The sequence below is a fragment of the Pezoporus wallicus genome, unplaced genomic scaffold (assembly GCF_028554395.1).
Source record: "Pezoporus wallicus isolate ANWC-B61680 ecotype Strahan unplaced genomic scaffold, APGP_CSIRO_Pwel_v1 scaffold_7392, whole genome shotgun sequence".
NCBI classification, from domain to species: domain Eukaryota; kingdom Metazoa; phylum Chordata; class Aves; order Psittaciformes; family Psittacidae; genus Pezoporus; species Pezoporus wallicus.
The window spans coordinates 980138-998429 of NW_026639923.1; the positions used below are offsets into that span (position 1 = coordinate 980138).

General features: G+C 39.1%; 1 protein-coding gene across 1 annotated transcript in view; it reads right to left on the reverse strand.

The window, feature by feature from the left end:
- The window catches only part of SDK1 (sidekick cell adhesion molecule 1), a 418140-nt gene that overhangs the window by 147950 nt on the left and 251898 nt on the right, over positions 1-18292 (reverse strand). Inside the window, exons 6-8 of the mRNA XM_057416915.1 lie at positions 13203-13314; positions 12137-12327; positions 4505-4588 (exon numbers count right to left, since the gene is read on the reverse strand). Coding sequence (XP_057272898.1) covers positions 4505-4588; positions 12137-12327; positions 13203-13314 — 387 coding nt within the window. The remainder of the gene's footprint in view (positions 1-4504; positions 4589-12136; positions 12328-13202; positions 13315-18292) is intronic.

Genomic DNA, 18292 nt, shown 5'->3' on the forward strand with positions numbered 1-18292 from the left:
CTTAAGTTAAATACTATTGCATTATACTTTCATTCATATTTTCTCTCAGTGTACTTATTATACAGATAAAAGCTATACAAACTCCTAGAGAGAAAGTACAAACAATGTATGGGAGGACTGAAAATCAACACTGAATTGCTCCTGTTACTTTCATAAACACGTATAATTTACTGCAATCACCTCTGATGCTTTTGTTCTGCTGATAAAATAAAATGTACTCATAATCCTGAAGGTAATCATCTCAGGAAGAAATCCAATACATAGAATGCACTGCCTGACAGAAGATAGATGTAGTGTATGCTTGCAATAGGCATAATTTAAATTTCATACAACAGCCCATATACAGAATTAGCGTAAATTTCAATGTTCAGAATTCTCGGTGAGAGTGTTATTCATCTCCTGAAAATCCTCCTGGGCAAATACAAATTATCACTGAGTAATGAAGAAACAGATGATGCAAAATGGAATAGTTCTCCTGATGCTGAGAAGCCTGGAAATGATTTTAAGTTTAAATAATAGCAACTCCATTTTCGCACACATTAGCCTTGATAGGCACCTAGGAAATAATGAAATCCTGCATTCAGTACCCTCGAACCTTTAACACTGGTGTCATTCCATAAATCCCATTCTACTAACAGTATTGGCAAACCTTTTAATCCTATAATCACCTTCCTATCACCAACTCAGCTGACAAACCGAATATTACCATCTCTATTTTTCTGTATTTCAGTTACAGATATCTTCCCCTACTCAAAGTTATGAGTCGAATAATAGGATCTTATCTAAGCACTCTGATGCCTGTCAGCAGCATTCATTTGGGCTGTAGTGATCTTCCCAGAGATATTTGTCTTCCAAGTTATACGTGTTTTATCACTATGCTACCTCTTTGGCTATAAGAATGATTCAAATCAGCTTCCTTTCTTCTCCCGCTCTCCTACCCACAGCCTTTCTTCTCCCCACACTGCCAAAAGCATTTTGTTTCTTTTCCTCTCTAAACACTTCTAGTAAAAAAAATATGAACAGAAGAAAACACTTTAAAGATCTTTTGGACTACACTTTTCTACCCAGGCAGCATCAATCCCACCTTACTATTTTGAGAGATTAGAGTGGTCTAAAAGACTAGTAACAAATAAAATAAGCTTATTTCTCAGCATGTATGCAGCACTATTCTTTTACTCACAGACAAATCAATCTAGTGTTATGGAGGAGAAGGCAAGGCAGGAACCTTAGACTCTGGTGCTGGCTCTGCCGCTTTCTCGCTAACCTTCGACAAATGATTTATGCAATCTCAGGCTCAGTTTTCCCATCTGCCAAATTGAACTTACTTAAGAAACTGGATAAAAGACTTGAAATATTCACTTTGTCATTTTTATTATTTATTTTTTATGGCCTTCTCTAGATCCCGGTGGGCTACTGGGGAATCCCTGAAGCATCTTTGCATCTTCTTGTCTAAACAGGTAGAACTAAAGTCCAATTAACTATTCTCCCTAGACACCACCACCGCTGCCTGCAGCTCTAAACTTTCTACAAGCAAATAAGAAAAAGCATTCAAAGGAAAGCCATTGAAAATGCAGGCAGCATCAGCAGCTGCTGAGAGATATACAGCAGAGCGTGGTTACCATGCAGCCTGATACACTAGAACTCCATTACAGGGAAGTATAAAGCTAGTCTGTGCAAGTTGCAATTTTATTTACAGTTAATCTCTGCTTATACTGTGGAATTAATCTGTCTCTCACACATTCAAAGTGCACCAAGACTTGGCAAATGGTCTTTGCGCACAGAACTTGATGGGGCTGGGGAAATACAATCTATCTTCCTATTTGTAGCAAAGGTACAGGGCAGCTTTGCAGTTCCCCATGTACCTTATTATAGCTCCTAGCTCAGAGCAGGCAGGCAGCCACCTTCATTTACCCTCTTTTTAAATGCTGGCAACTGCCAGATTTGGGTAATAATGGATCAAAACTCTATATTAACATTAGCACCTGCCCCTTGTAAGTCTGTGTTACAGATACTTAGCAAAATAGCAGGTTTCCATGCTCCTGCACCACATTCATCAGCAAATTGGATGTGCGCTAGAAGAGTTCAGCAGCAATAAATGTTTTTTTGTCTAGTAAGGGTTCCTATATAGAATCATAGAATGGTTTGGGTTGGAAAGGACCTTAAGATCATTCAGTTCCAACCCCCCTGCCATGGGCAGGGACACCTCACACTAAACCACGGCACCCAAGGCTCTGTCCAGCCTGGCCTTGAACACTGCCAGGGATGGAGCATTCGCAGCTTCCCTGGGCAACTCATTTCAGTGCCTCACCACCTTTACAGTAAAGAACTTCTTCCTTATATCCAATCTAAACTTCCCCTGTTTAAGTTTTAACTTGTTACCCCTTGTCCTCTCACTGCAGTCCCTAATGATGAGTCCCTCCCCAGCATCCTTATAGGCCCCCTTCAGATAATGGAAGGCTGCTATCTCCAGTAAGACCCCATCTTGTGAGGTCCCTATTAATTCCCTTGGGAACTAAACTGCTCAGAGTTAGGGTAGAAGAAAGAGTTAGAAATCAACCTCTTCTCTTCCCAATCCTTCCAGGTTTAGGGGGTTTTTGTTGTAATAATGAAAGATATCTGAGACAGCTGGTAGGGCTTTTCAGTGACAGTGAGACAGTCCAGAGATTCATCAAATAGCTGTGCAGCACTGAAACAAAAATATCTCAAAAATGCTTTTTAACTCAATTTCTCTAACGATACGACACTTAGATTTAATTCTGCTACTTGAGATATCTTTTCCCATCAGAAAAAAATGACAATATATTTGTCATAATGCAGGCTGAAACATGAGCTTGGTGACACACAGAATAAATGTCTAGCTAGTTACATCCTTTGGAATCCTCCTGCCTTGGATGCTCAGGCACAAAACTCAAGAGCAGCCCAAGGACAGAATGCTATTTCCACGTTCTCAGCTCCACTAACCTGTGCTTCAGCTATTTCCTGAGCCAGAGGTTGCATACACACAGCTCTCTTTAACAGTGCTTACTGGATTTTTCTGCCATAAATTTTTTTTTTTTTTTTCTAAATACTTTTTATTTCCGGGCAGCTACACGGTTATGAGGGAGCTCTGTCCGGCTCACCACGCCCTTTAAGGCCAGCAGAAAACGTTTCCTTTGCTTGCTGCCGAGCGGCCGCCATCCTTTTGCCCCTTTCTTTCTGACCAGGGACTGAGTTTACCTCAGGCTTCCCGCCCAAAGTCCCTGAGGCGCCACGCGCCGCTCCCGCCCTCGGGGCCGCTCGCGCTCCCTGTCAGGGTCCTGAGGGCGCCCTGGGGCTGCTCCGTGCCTCCGGTCCCTCAGGAACGAGACTCCTGGGCTCGGCGTTTCCCCCACGCTGCAGTGCTGAAGGCCGCCTCTCCGGAGCTGTTCACATCAGTAAACGGTACCGTGTCTCTTATAACCTCATAGCTTCATTTTCACAAGAATCTGATCAAAGGCTTCTGAAATCCTAAGTCAGTCAGAGCACCCTTACACACACGTTTGCTTATCACACTGCTTGCAAGGCTTCCATCTAGAAAAGCAGCGTTGGGTCTTTCCTACATAAAGCATTAAAAAAATGCTTAAATCACAGTGGAAATATTATAATCGCATAACAAATAACTTTATTGGCACTGATCAGAGAAGGAACCCATCCAAACAAGCTCTTAAGTTAGGTTTGAGTGTGCCTTTAATCAAGGTTGTGTACTTTCTACCTAAGGATCTCATGACACTTTTATGTGTATTGATTGTTAAACTCAGCTTTGGGGAGAGTGAGACAACAGGAACGTCAGTCACTTGCCAAAGCCATGAAGCAATTTGGTGCCATGGGCAGACGTGCTCTGATCACAAGATGTCTCCTGTCTCACCAGAGTGCTAAAACAGGAGATGCTTCTATTTCTCCGGAACTGAATCTTAAAATCCACTTTGTTTTAGGTGGAATTCCAGACACTTGAAGCCTTTTATGTTATTAAAACCTGTCAATTAAAAGCTGCCTATTATAGACCTCCTGCAGGATTCTTAACTACATTTAAATGGTACAGTTACTGACATTTCTATTTGGATGAAAGTTCCATAATGTTTAGAAAAAAGAGCATTTGAACTGTTGACAATACTGCTTACATTGCAAATGATGGGTTCCATAACCACACTTTCACCTCAGCCGGTATTCTGGCTCAGGAGAATGATGCCTATTATATAGTGACAGCTAAGCAGCAAAGGCAGGCTACCAGAGGGAAAGGAGCAGGAGTTGCCCTGCCCAACAGACAGACATGAATGTGCCAGCATTACTTGTGTGAAGCGAACTACAAAGACTGTCCAATTTTCCAAGGGCGGAGTCCATCCTTCTCCCTTGTACCTGGGCTCTGCGATGATAAGCAACAAGGCAGAAGCCTTCAAACATTAAATGTTTCTATAAGATGCTTTCTTCAGTACTGGATATACATACATGTATTATAGATATCCAAGATGGAACACCAATGCACACTCACCCATTGCCTGGCACAGGATGTCCATGTCTTTCTCCGCTTCAGCCAAAATCACACTCTCAGGTTCAGCGGTAAAATACGGTGGTTCTTTAGAACAGGGAAAGCAAACAGGAGTAAACAAGCAAAGTCACAGCAAAATGAAAAACTGCCATTGATTTAAAGATATTCATCCTATAAACCCCCCCCCCATATTGCATTTAATAGTGTGTTGCAAACAGACTAGTTTCTAGTCTCAGTGTCTCTAAGTTCGTCTCTATTTGGAGGGATTATTTTCAGTAGTAAAAGTATCATGAAAAAAAAGCCAACCATTTTTTGCTACATGGAATTCCAGAGTCAGGTCAATGTAAGATAAGATTTAGGGGTTTGCACTGCAACTTAATACTCAGAGCAGGGGCTACTTTTCATTTTATAGGCCTGAATCATGGAAGATTTTAATTCTTTGTTCAGAAAGGCCTTCCCAAGAGGTTTATAAAGGTTTATTTTTACAACACACCATTTTATAGGATAGTTTGCTTCAGTGTCTGAACTAAATTCCACCTCTTGAAGGCATGAAGCATGTCAAATAAAGTACCATAGCATGTCAGGAAGCTGGCACCAGAGGACAAGTGCAGCATGATTAAAAAAAATTCTTCTCAACTGTTTTATTTCTTGAAAGCAAACAGATTTAATGCTTTAATTGAAGTTCTAGTAATAATAATAAAAATCCACACTTTATCATTAGGACTAAAGAAAAGATATTAGACATTTAATTAAAGAAAGACAAGATTTCAGAAACTGTAGAGTATGCTGTCATGTAACTCTTTCTTCTATGCAGCATAAAATTGAAGAGCATCATGTCAAAGTCCCACAGGCATTAAGGTTGCAGTAATTATCATGGTAACTAAAAGCTGTCATAGTCTGTTCAATGCAATTATCATCTGAGCACTGTTTTTAGAAGTATTTTATTTGATTATAACTAGAGTTCTATTGTAGTGTAGACAAACTTACTCGTAAGTTTTAGAAAATACAGAAAAGACAATAATAAGTAGCTTGTGAGAACAAGTTACTCAGATTTTCAGTTTTAAGGAAATCAAGTATGTTTGAAAAAACATAGTACACTATAATGAGATCCAAGGTCATCTGAGCTGACCTTCTTTCAAATCTCTTCACCAGACATGTCTGAAAACCAGACGTGCAGTTTGTATTATTGATAGGACATTAATATTTTCTTAAATAAAATCAAAATCACGTAATTTCACCCTGCAAAATCTTATTTCTCCTGTTACCACCTGCATATAGCAAGTGTTGCTACCATCTCACAGGGATGACGTGGCATGCCAGCAGGTACACATCAGTAAGCATCAGATTAGAACACAAAACGCCCTTTCCTAGCCCTATTTCCCACTAACTACAGTAAAATACTTGCTGGAGTGTATAGACAGGGGTCTTACTTGAGCACCAGTGGTTATTACGATTCTGTATCCATCCCAAATAAAGTCAGTCAATATAAGTCTTAAACATCCTGTGCAGAGGAGGAGGGGAGGTTGCAGAATAGCCTGGAATACTCATTTACCCAGCAAAACCAATAAAACAACCTCCCTGATTTATTATATTCTAATAATATACATGTGTTAACATTATTGATCCTCGCAGCCTGAATATAAAGCTATTAATAAACATGCATAGTAAGTTGTGATTTATTGCATATGATCTCATGCGTTAGTCTAAACAACAAATTGAAAAGCTGACCGTTTAATTGCAATTCACTGATGGCACAATTTGACATGTTTGATCAACTAAGTTGCTGAATCCTCTGTAATTCATCTCAGTCCATGTTTAGCTCTGAGTACACCCTTTCTTCTCACACCATCCTCCGAGCCTTGCCTGATATTTTCCTTGCACTCCACTTTTCAGAATGTTATCTTTTTCATTTTCAGACTTTTAGCCTAGTGCCCTTGCTTATATATGTATCTGTCCTGGACACAAGGGAAAGTGTCCATCTGCCCATCTCTCAAAACAAAAGTTCAATCTTTCGTTCTATGGCAGTTTAATCTGATCATCAGGCGAGGCAAAGGTGAAAGGTGGCCACAGCAGCACAGGATCAAGGCAGCATCCAGACACATACGCTACATCCAGACATTCACTTCTAACTTTGGGCTTATTCTATGGATGTCTGTTCAGTCAGTGAGATTCAAGTGTATTTTTCTCCTTTTACGGAGGCCTTTGACTGCACATCTTCCACTCTCCCTTTTGTAAGGCACTTTGACCTTAACAGGCAACCTTCAACTATCAGCTCCCAAACTTTCTCCTAGATCAGCAACATATTCTCACAGCAGTGGTGAAATTGCAGATTTATCTTCAACATGGGCCTGCGGTCCAGCTGCAAAGCACTTGATGTGACCTCAAAGATGCTAGTGGTTTCATGACCACTGCTGCTGTTGCACACTGTTTCTGCAGTTATACTTGGCATATTTATACAGTCTTTTTTCCCAGTGTCTCTCTCAAAATCCTCTCCTACAATCTGTGCTCCTTCCTTTAAATCCTGTAAAGGCTGTTCTGCCACCCCCGAAGAAACTTACTACATTAAGAGATGCTTAGGTGAGCAATGAATTACCTGACAAGGAACTTGAAGTCAGTGACAGCTGTCATTTAGCAAACGGAATGTAATGTTGTAAAAGGAAGAGTCACATCAGCTTTTTTGAAAGAAGCAGGGGAGAAATGTTAGCAGAAGAGACAGAAAAAGAGCAGGAGCAGCAGAAAGATGCAATCTAATGGCCAGAGACAGCTCCCAGAGGACTTTCAGGGTCCAACAGATGTGCCAACAGATACAATTTCCAGTCTTCATCAAGCACAGACCCACCTTTTCCCTTACACTAAAGCTTGCTGAACTCAATTCTCACAGCCATTCCAGCAGCTGGAAGCCCTGCCAAATGCTACAATTGATACAGAAGGGTCAAGAGGCTGAGGCAACAACTGCACATAGAAGAGTTGGATATAATTCTTGTGTGATAAGCACATACACAGAAAACCTTCCAGAAGCAACTCTACAATTTACTGATTGTTTACTACCTGCTTCTGCTGCCTGGAGATAGAAATAAGCCTAGGTGGGAAGACAATTTATAAGAGAATTCTGGAATTTCTAGAATACCATGTGGACCTAATTTCTGTGGCATCCCAAGTCTAATATAAATGGAAAATTAGGCTTGGTGATTTGAGGAATGAGAGAATCACAGCAGGTATACTCTTAGGGCTTTAAGGGAAATGAAACACTGATTTCCAAGCAAGCTCTGCTGCTTTTCCACATGCGTCTTATTCTAGAGCATGGATGCTCAGAAGGGTCCTTTGCAGTGAGGCTTCAACAGAACTCAGGCTGTGGAAGAAACAGCTCTAGTTACAGGTGGTAGACAACTGAAATCTAGGCTTCTCTCTTTTCAGATGAGTCAGATCTATCATCTGCACATCAAGTGTGTGCCTGAGGGCCTGTAGCCCAGCATGAATTGCAAGTGAAAAATTCAGGGTATCTCAGTTTGGGTTATGCACCACCTGGTGAATACCTATCAGAATGAGGCCATAAAAGCACAGCAATATTTACAGGGGTCAGATGGCATTCTGAAGGGGCATTCTGGCTGTCTGCATATATGACTTTATTGCATATTTATAAGGCTTGCTTTGAATCACACAGTATGAATTTGAACATTTATTGTTGTAGGCAATAATCATGTGTTGAAATTTAGTATGTGTGGTGAAATTACAATGTCTTCCAAGCTATATAACATGCCAGACACAAGCCCCCAGACACTGCAATTTCGAGGAATGACAGTAGTCTGTCGGAATCAGGTCAAACATTCAAATTTTTTTGAAATTATAGAATGACAATAGTCAGAATAGGAAAGGACCCATTATACTGAGTTCATGCTGCTGGCAGTGCAGCATGCTATGCAATGAGAGAGGTCACATCACCTACTAGACTGAAAGAAACAGATACTCTATTGTATTGGTGTTTGATCTTAACTAAAGGGTCAAGAACAGGCAAAGGGGAAAAAGAATATTTGAATATAAATGTATGCTTTTAATAGTTGTTGAGGGTTTCAGGGGGGTTCTGCACTACAGACATCACTGAAAAGATAGCCTCTCTGTAAAACCCTTGGGAGCCTGCAAAATTTGATACATTTCTAACTTCCCCCACGCAGAGTTACATGGTCACCGATTTTAACATTCAAAAGATAGCAGTCAGCATCCATTACATACCCTTCAAGCTGCACTGGAGATGTGTGACCTAATCCCAGATACATAAATGAAAGTCAGAAAGAACAGAGGAAGCCCCAGGGACTTCTCCAAAGCTGAAATTCCTGCATCACTCAGAAATTCAGGCCTGCATGTTTTAGAGGAAAGTTGAGCATTAAAAATGGAAGCCTTTCCCCAGCATTACCATAAATTAATTGTCCTGCTTTCAGCTGGGATTGAGGTAATTTTCTTCCTAGTGCCTGGTACAGTACTGTGCCAGTGATTTAGTATGAAATAACACTGATAATGTACTGATGTTTACTTGTTGCTCAGTAGCGCTTACCTCGATCAAGGACTTTCCAGTTTCCCATGCTCTGCCAGCGAGGAGAGGCACAAGAAGCTGGGAGAGGGCCTTCAGACAGGCTTTAGCACTCTGTTCTGTACAACCTCATCATACCAGCCTATTCTTCCTAATAGTTTTTGTCCCCATTTTATTCAGACTTTACTTTCTGACTGCATCTGATTTAAAGAGCAGTATGGATTTCATGTAGTGGAAAGGTTTCATTCTTCATTTTCTTAAACTCCTAAAATTCATAATTTCCCATAGAACAGTCACTTAAAAAAAAAATTACTATTGCAATTTGTCGCTAACAGAACTTGCAGAACTGAAGCAGAAGAATTTAAGATTAGCTCAGTTTTCAAATTGGTTTGCTCATGAGAAGACTCCTTAAATTACTTAATCTTCAAACTGTTAGTGATAAAACAAATGTGCTCTTATCTAATCTGCAACAAATCTTTCCCAAACTGTTACTCTGCCAAGTGAAGAACATGCTACCCTTTAAAAATTTATAGCAACTGCAGCTAATAAAACCAAGGTTTGGAACCACCTCAGTTTATCTTTGCTGGAACAATATGAAGATGTCAGAAAGCTCTTTGCCACAGTCAGAAGAAAGCTGCAGTGCAACACGAGTATTTTCTTCTTCCTTCTGCAATGCTACTCTATTATATTACAGATTCAGATTTTTCAAATGTTATTGTAATGCTGATTTACAAATCAAGATGTACTCTCACAAATAGTCAGAAAAAGCTTCAGAGATAATATTGCAGGTCACAGATAATAGTTTGAACTGAGTACATGCCCTTGTACTAAGTTCCACAGTCTTCTGATAAAGCTCTTGTCACCATCTAAGCCCACTGCATGACTCCTCTTAGCTGGGAAAGGCAAGAACTGATACATTTTTTAAAAAAGCTTTCATTAACTCAGTATTTGTAATACCTTTAATGCATCTTTTTATCATGACTCCTATTCTACCTGTACACAGCAAAATATTTTTCTCTAGTAATCCACAAAAGTTCACATTACCATACTATTGAGTGTCTGTACTTGATTTCTCCCAATGACTTTGAAAAAAAAACTCTTCTATTAACGTAATTTCCTTCTTCTGTTAGTCAGACCCCTTATTAAGTCCACACTGTGTTATTCACCGCAAAAGTACAGCTCATTATCAGGTCACTATCAACATGTACACACTACAAATATTTTATGCATGCAAATAGACAAGAATACTTGATTCTCTGTAAGTACTACTCCAATAGACTATTGAGGGATACACTGCAAAAATCCTCAGGTTTGAATCTTTCCTCTAGAACCCATCCCTTGACTAATTAAACAACAGCCAGATACAGTCAAGAATTCTAAGGCAGAATATAAGTTATGCATTAACTACTAATCCTTTGATTTGCCTTCCTGTTTAGAATTAGAGATCCATCCTGCAGCTTAAGAAACTCATAAATAAAGAAATCTATCAGGCTTTGCTGACACATTGAGTAAACACCTGCAACTGAAGTGTCTTGTTCCATCAGAAAGAAATAAAAGTAATTGGTAACCAATTTGTTTCTGCTTTCTTTCATCTGCTTGTTCTTATCTACAGGCCTTTTCATAACTTTATTCCCTGACAGCCCCTAAAACCGGATAAGAAATAAATAAAACATTTAAAAATAAGAGAGCAGGTAAGCTACTAAAAGAAAGGCAGCACTGCGAGATTAATGATTCCCTGATGATTGTTTCTCAGTTTTAATGTAACTGTATTAAAGAATCTTTTACATTAATCAAGAGGCTGCTTTAAGTATCGCGTTAGACTGGTTCTGACAGCACAGAAGCAAAATTAAACTAGTTACAGCAAAATCTTGTGAATAAGAGTTTAAACAAAAACCGTAAATAAGTGAAATAAGTCTTTGCTCCTTAAAGGAAAGAGAAGCCACGAGGTAATAATTCTAAGAACCAAAGTACAAAGAAAAAGACTGGAACCAAGCTTCATCTAGTAGATAATACATATAATAGACACACAGTGCTATGAATGAGCCTGGAACAGTGCTTTAAAGAGAGAGAAGAGCCGTTTTCTCATTTAGCGTGAACTACTATAATAGAGACCATACAGCAGTCTTTAAAACTGTGTTTTCACAAGGCTAAAAGAATCTAGAGAATTGCATGCTGAATTCCCTCTGCAGGGCACTACAGAAATGCATGTGCATGAATTCTGATCAACACCAAGAACTTGTATCACTGCCAGAGTAATAACCTTTCCAGGACAGTTGCACAGTTATTTCTGGGACTGTTAGGTAAAAGCCAGACTTTACATGATCAGCTCTGGCTTAAAACATCTAAAGGCCTCTATTCTAAAACATCTCTTTTATTTTAAAAGTCCTAAAAAACTGCACTGTGTGCAGTGTTCTGATTTGCATTCTTGTATCAGGATATGACATACATAGTAACAACCTTTACCAAACGACAACCTCCTTGCTACAACAAAACTCCAGCACAGTCGTGATGGTGGAAACAGGCAGTGAAAAGGCATCAGTGTCCCTTTAAACATGTTACGTCCAAAGATTCCTTTGGAGTTGAAGGTCTAGCGTGTAGCACTGATTTTAATGGCATTTCCTTTTTCCATTTGTTACCTCACTAATGATATCTGCCTGTCTAGGTGGTCAGGAACATCCTTAAGCCCCCTGACTGGCACTTGGAACAGACCTAAAAGGCTTCTTTCAGAAATGCAGGTACTTGACATAGTAAAACCAGGTGTAAGCAAGCTGGGAGTTAATCAGGATTTAATGCATCTAAAAGCCAAGATGGAAGTTGCCCAATAAGGATTTTCCTATTGTATTTCCCCAAGTTCTGATTAAAAGTATAGTTTCACAGGGGATTCACAGAATCACATCAGTATTTAAAAAAATCTATTTGATGAATTTATATTCATGGGGAAGAGCAGCTGAATTAATTTGGAAGATAACCCTCCTTCACCTCCTTTGTTCTGTTCTCTGAAGAAAGGTTCAAATATAAGATCAATGAAATATTAAGATATCAATTCTATTTCCTATTATACCTCTAGTCCAGAGACTGTTTTGCTAAAAAAAACACATTGCCTTGAGAATTACCCATTATAGAAAGGAAGGCTTTTGCTCTTGCTGGCTCCTCTGTGCTGTCTCTCAATTTTGCTTCACAGAAGTAAACCCCCACATCAGCAGAGGTCGGGTTGGTGATAGTGAGTCGTCTCCCAAAACTGCTAATGCCACTGGTTATTTTTATTCCATTTCTCTTCCAGGTCATGCTTAGTCTCTCCAGAGGTCTGCCAAGGTTTAAACACACAAACAAAACTAAGAATTCAACAATACAACATATATATTACAGAATAACCTTGCTGCAGTTACATCCAAAATACAAAACTTCTCTGTTTCCACTGTCCCTGAGGTTCACTATTAAGCAGTGAATTCATATATAACTTGTACATGAAGATTACAGACTACGCAAGTGGCATTAGGCAAGTACAGATAATTGATACAGCAACAGAACTTAAGTGCTAATAATTTGATTTCTCTAAGCAAAAGGAGTAAATAGTGCTATGGAAATCAGCTGCATGGGAAGTGCTTTCATTATAACTCAATTACCAAAACAATATTACTCATATCAAGAACATCTCTGCCCTCATAGGAGAAAGTGAATCAGTTGGTCTTATCATCATCCAAGGACCTCAACCCTTTACTTCCACTGGAATTTAATGTTATTCAAGGCCAGCTAGATGGAAACATAGGAAGAATGCTGTGAACTCTATTATTACAGTGCATTATGAACAGTTGAGGAATAATCACTGTAAAATGAGTGTCTAATAAATTACTTCATAGCGGATCCTCACTAATTTATTTACTAAGGAGCTCAGACTGTTCAACAATATCACCTTCCATGTCAATAGGCAATACAGCTGAAATATTAACCTTTAACATAAGCTCTCTATATATCCTTATTTGGCCAGAAAAATCAGTATGTTTAATTCAGTAATGTTGGACAAACAAGATTATTCATAAGGTGACTTTGAAGAGCAAGAATTCTGGTTTGAATATTAAATTAAAAACAACAAAAAAAGAAAACAACTTTCTATGTCCTTCTCCAACAGAGACAGTGCATTAAAATTAGCTCCTTATAACCCCTCTGTGGCTTTTACAATACCTTGCATTGGCCACACACTCCAGTGTCACTTCGCTGCTCCCTGCCACGATGCTGGTATTCTGGGGAGGGATTACAATGACGGGAGCCACTGTGTCAGATGGGTCTGTGGCACCTGCATGGGCAGAAACAAACCTTGTGAAGACCCCATACATCTGCAAACGGATGGGTTCCATAGAAAGGATCTTATCAAGCAACACAGCTGCAAATTTCACTCTTCAGTCTCACCCTGGATTTTAATTTCCTCATTCAGGGGAGATCTTCAGCATGACCACTTTCAATGGCTTTCATTAACTGTACAAACACACTGTTTCAATATACCCAGCTCAGGATCACTCAAAACACATAACTCACACGAACTACACCCAGATGGAGTGCAGGGGCCATTCTCAAATAGAGAGCAAATAAATTAAGCATCCTAAAGGTTTTCTATTGTTGAGCACTTTTATTTTTATCAAACACTTGCTGACTTATATTTTTAAGACCTTTTCATGTTTTGTTTAATCTTGCCACTTCCACACCATTTCAAAAGAGCCTGCCAATACTCATGTTAGTTCTTTAAAAAGATTTTACACACTGGGGAACAAATATAAAATTAACAAAGCAGCATATCACAGCAACTTCAATCCCTTTTTCTTATCAGGAAAGTAAATAACCCAAATCTGCTACTCTTTTGTGAGGCATCATACTGTAAATAATTTAGCTTATGCAACAGTCAGGAGACACTTAAAAATGGTAAAAAATCTGCTTGTAAATTTTCTCTGTATACATTTAGTAAGTGAATTAAAATACCCATGCATTCATAGGTACTTTGCTTCAAGCAACTCATTTGGGAAAGAAAAATTAGCTATTTTTTAGCTTGAATAACAGAGTAATAAAATTCTCTAAAGAATCCAGAATCCAATAAACAAATTATAGGGAAAAGGAATGAAAATAAAACTAAACTGATGGAAAAGCAAGTGAGGTCATCAGATGTTTTCTGTAAAGGAGGCTAACCCATGCCCATTAAGCAGAATGGGAAAAAGTCAAATGCAAGGCATGAACCCTGACGTTTAAGATAATTCCCTAAATAATACAAAATGGATAGGATATACTTTGCTTCTCTTTTGCCCAGCACACCAAAAGCTATTTGACTTTCAATTTCACTCTTTGGATAGACAGAGGTTTTGGTAACAGGGCTCAGAGTTCAAGATTAGCAGATTTCTGACTTACTGAATGACAAAATTTTTACCTACTGCTGTTTTTGTAATTGATGGCAAATAGTGACTATGGGAGATGACAGCATGCAGCACAAGTTTAAAATTTTAATACCATCCACACTTCTGGATAAATTCAAGCATCCAAGAATAGTACCTAAGGAAGTGGTAAGCACATGCTTATTTCTTCCCATAAATATACTTTGTTGACCTGACACGGCATCGACATAGAACATGCATGGGATCTCAAAAAAAAAAAAAGGTTGTAGTAGATTTTACTTCTGCCCAACAACATTCCTGGGAATATGATGCTGTAAGGTAGCAAATTTATTTTCTATGAAGATTTCCATGGTGTTTCAAGAGATATTCATGGCAGGAATTTTCCAGATAGTACTTGAAAAAATAGAAAACAAGCAGTAATCAGATTAGTAGCTTATTACTGCTAAGAGGAAATAACCTCAGCATTACTGGTCACCACTACTTCTGCACAAGATGAAGGTTTACAACAGGAAATGCTAAAAGATCAACAACCAATTTACTAATTTGGCAGTAAGCATTTCTTATCTCCATCTGGAAAAGAGGAAAGCCACTTCTTTGACTTATAAGCTCCCTTGAAGAATGGCCTAACCCCACTGTAACCAGCCGGAGAAGCCAGCTTTGCTGTAACCTCTATGAGTTCACCATATGAGAGTGGCTCATTGTGCATCGAGTAGATAAGCAGGGGCAATAGCAGTGCACATTACTCTGCCTGCAGCCAGGAAAATGTGAGTTTTATTTAACTTTCTTACTGACCATAACAAGAATCTAAATAAAGTATGTGCATATTTTAATTTTTTTACCATCCCTGAAACAAATCTATTAAAAGCAGGCTGTTGATAAAGCTTTTGAGCAAGTGACGGAATACAGATGTGACACAGGGCTCCTCAAAATGGTTACTGCTTGGATTCTAAGTAATATACCTACAAAGGTCAGCTGCAGATGTACAAGCATGTACAGAACAACAAAATTTCAAACTATTACATAACAGTACATAGGCAGCATGTATATTCATATTCAAAGACAGTTTCCCTTTGCAGCATAAAGAAACCACTTGCCGTAATTCCCTCTGGCCCCTGTTTTGCCAAATAAAGCTCAACAGGGACATTCCCACAGTTTGCAGCTTTGTTTTGTGGCTGATCAAAATATCAAAGGATGATTTAGTTTTACTTTAGAGTAAAAATCTCAATAAGGCAGTAAATGTGGGATCTGTGTTTCCACCTTTAAGAACTTCATCCTTTGTAAGAAATCCACAGGTTGGAATATCAGAGCAGCCAGCCTCCTAATAGAGATAAGGAGCAACACTGTGATTTCGTTTTGATGATGTGACGCAGCAAATTAGATTTCAGTCTGGCCATGGAAGGCAGAGAGCTATTTCAAATTATCAGATAAAGAAAAATTAGCCAGACTTTCCAGGTTTCTTATCCTGCCTGTCAATAAAGCCACCCTATCCTTCCCCTACACCTCTTCACTCACTACACTGACATGATGTTACTTGACTGGTGTTACACTGAAGTACAATGCAGAATGTCGTTGTTGGTAAACAGGCATTTTATTTGAAAAATCGTTAGTAGAAAACAACTGATTTTTTTTTGTCTCCTCATCACTGTTCCTTTTTTAACTTCCTCAGACTTTTTCTCATCCCAGTTTTCTAGGTCTCTGCTGTTTTCTTCTGGCTTTTCACCACCTGTTTCTCCTCTCCCTCAGGCAGCTTCTCTGCATTTGTCACCAGCCATTTCCCCCCCTTGCCATCCCAGACATTTCACATTATTTAAGAACTGCTCAACTGCCCATTTATCCTTTATTTAATGATTGAGCTTCAGTTTCTCTGAAGAAAATATTTGTCAAAGACACTGAAATGGGAGAGCAATACAAATGCATACAAGAACACAGTTATAGTGACAGTAATTTGCTAACACAGGACCACCATTCCCCCCCATACTCTATGTTTTCTGTGAGAAAAGATCATTCCTTCCTGTCTGCTTTTTGAACCCCTTCTTTCAGCCAAGAAAGCAAAGCAACTTTAAGGAAAAAACACCCCACTACTGCAGTCAAGGGATGCCTTGCTATTAGACACAATAAGCATGTGGGGAGCTTGTAGGAAGCTGCAGAGACAAGGCTGAACAGCACGGAAGGACACTTAAGGCATGTGCTCTTAATCCTGATTCCAGTCCTTAATAGATGGCTGGACAGAAGGACTGCTGCAGGCAAGAGTCCTAATCCAAACAGGGACTTTTCTCCAAAAACCAGCACATTCTGCTTTATTTTGCATTCTATTTTAGCCACAGCACTGACAGTATTTCCAATCTTCCCTTTACTTCGAGACGTTCTTATTAAACACTGTCTTAATTATTACCAGTGTGTACTAGGGCCCAATAACTCAAGTGCCTTCAGGCCCAGCACAGCCAGCCTTTGAGGGTTGGTTATTTTAACCCCAGAGACTCACAAGGGGAGGGAGCTGACCTTGCAGGTTTCTCAGTGGTTCCCCTCCCCAGCTCCTCATGAAGCAGCTGCTAAATATTAACTCCTCTCTAGACTCTGGAATTCAAGAATCTGCAATCCTGCACAAAGCACAGATGTACTGAAGGAAGAGGGAAAGAGTGAACACTTCTCACACAGTCTGGTTGGTTTTATCACCAGCCTCTGTGTGTAACTGCACAATGCCAATACAGGATCACAAGGAACTTCGCCTTCCCACCTAACCAAGAATGAACCCCATCCCAGGTGGTCTGTTACACTGATTTTTTTAATACTGATGAGCTGTAGAATTTCTTATCTGTTATTTAACTACAATAATTAAGCAGACTGCTCTATCATCTCTGAAAAGACAGTGTTTTTATCTCTCTACACATATTGCCTTGTGAGGTATGGAGAATTTAAAATATTATAATTTACCATTTATAAAGATCATAGACTCTATCAAAACCATTTGAGTGCTTGATTTTCCCAACAGTGATGAAATGTCGTCTCTCAGGCCGTATGACTGAAGATACAAAAGGTGCTCTTCCCTTCAGAAATGTGTAAACATTAGGTCCTTTCTCAGATTTTACATTATGGTGTGCCAAGTTTATCTATACGTGTGTTTGCAGTGCAGAATATTAAGAATATTCCTTCAATGAATACTAAAATACATCTCAGAGAGATATGAGACAAACCAGACTAAATAGAAGGTGAGAGAAATTGTTTCTCTCTTGAAAAGAAGCAATAGCTTGAGCTCAGACTTGAAAAACACAACAAGTCTTATTTTTGAGGCTGGCTTATAGGTCCCAACCCTCCAAAGACACTTACTACAAACAAGGTGACCATGAGCAAGAGGAGGGAGGGTTGCTCAAATAATCATCGCCAAGATACCCTTCATTTACTTAGTATGGGGTAGAGCCTGGGATGCGATGTTGACTGCTAGTGTTGGTTACTACTGCAGTTACTTATCAGTGTTCTGTTTTCAAAACCCACAGGAATCAGCATCCAAAAAATGGATTTACTTCTTCATATTATGAAATTTGTCTATGAGAGAAAAACATTTCACAGAAGGATCACCAGTATGCTACCCTCAAGGTAATGGAGAAATTGAATACTTTAACAGAACTTTGAAACCATTTATAAGTTATCCTGGGAGAAAAAGATTAGAGAACCTTCAGCATAAACTTCCTATAGGCTTTCAGACTTGCACAGTACTCAGAAATGCCTTTGCAATTACTATGCAGGCTACATGCAAAGCTTCATGTTACCAAATTATAGATACCTATATTAGAAAAAGCAGAATGTGAGATAGGAGTCCAATACAAATAGCAAAGAATATTACACATAAATAGTTCAACTTTGTGGCATCAATATGCAATCTCTGCCTCTGTACCACAGAAT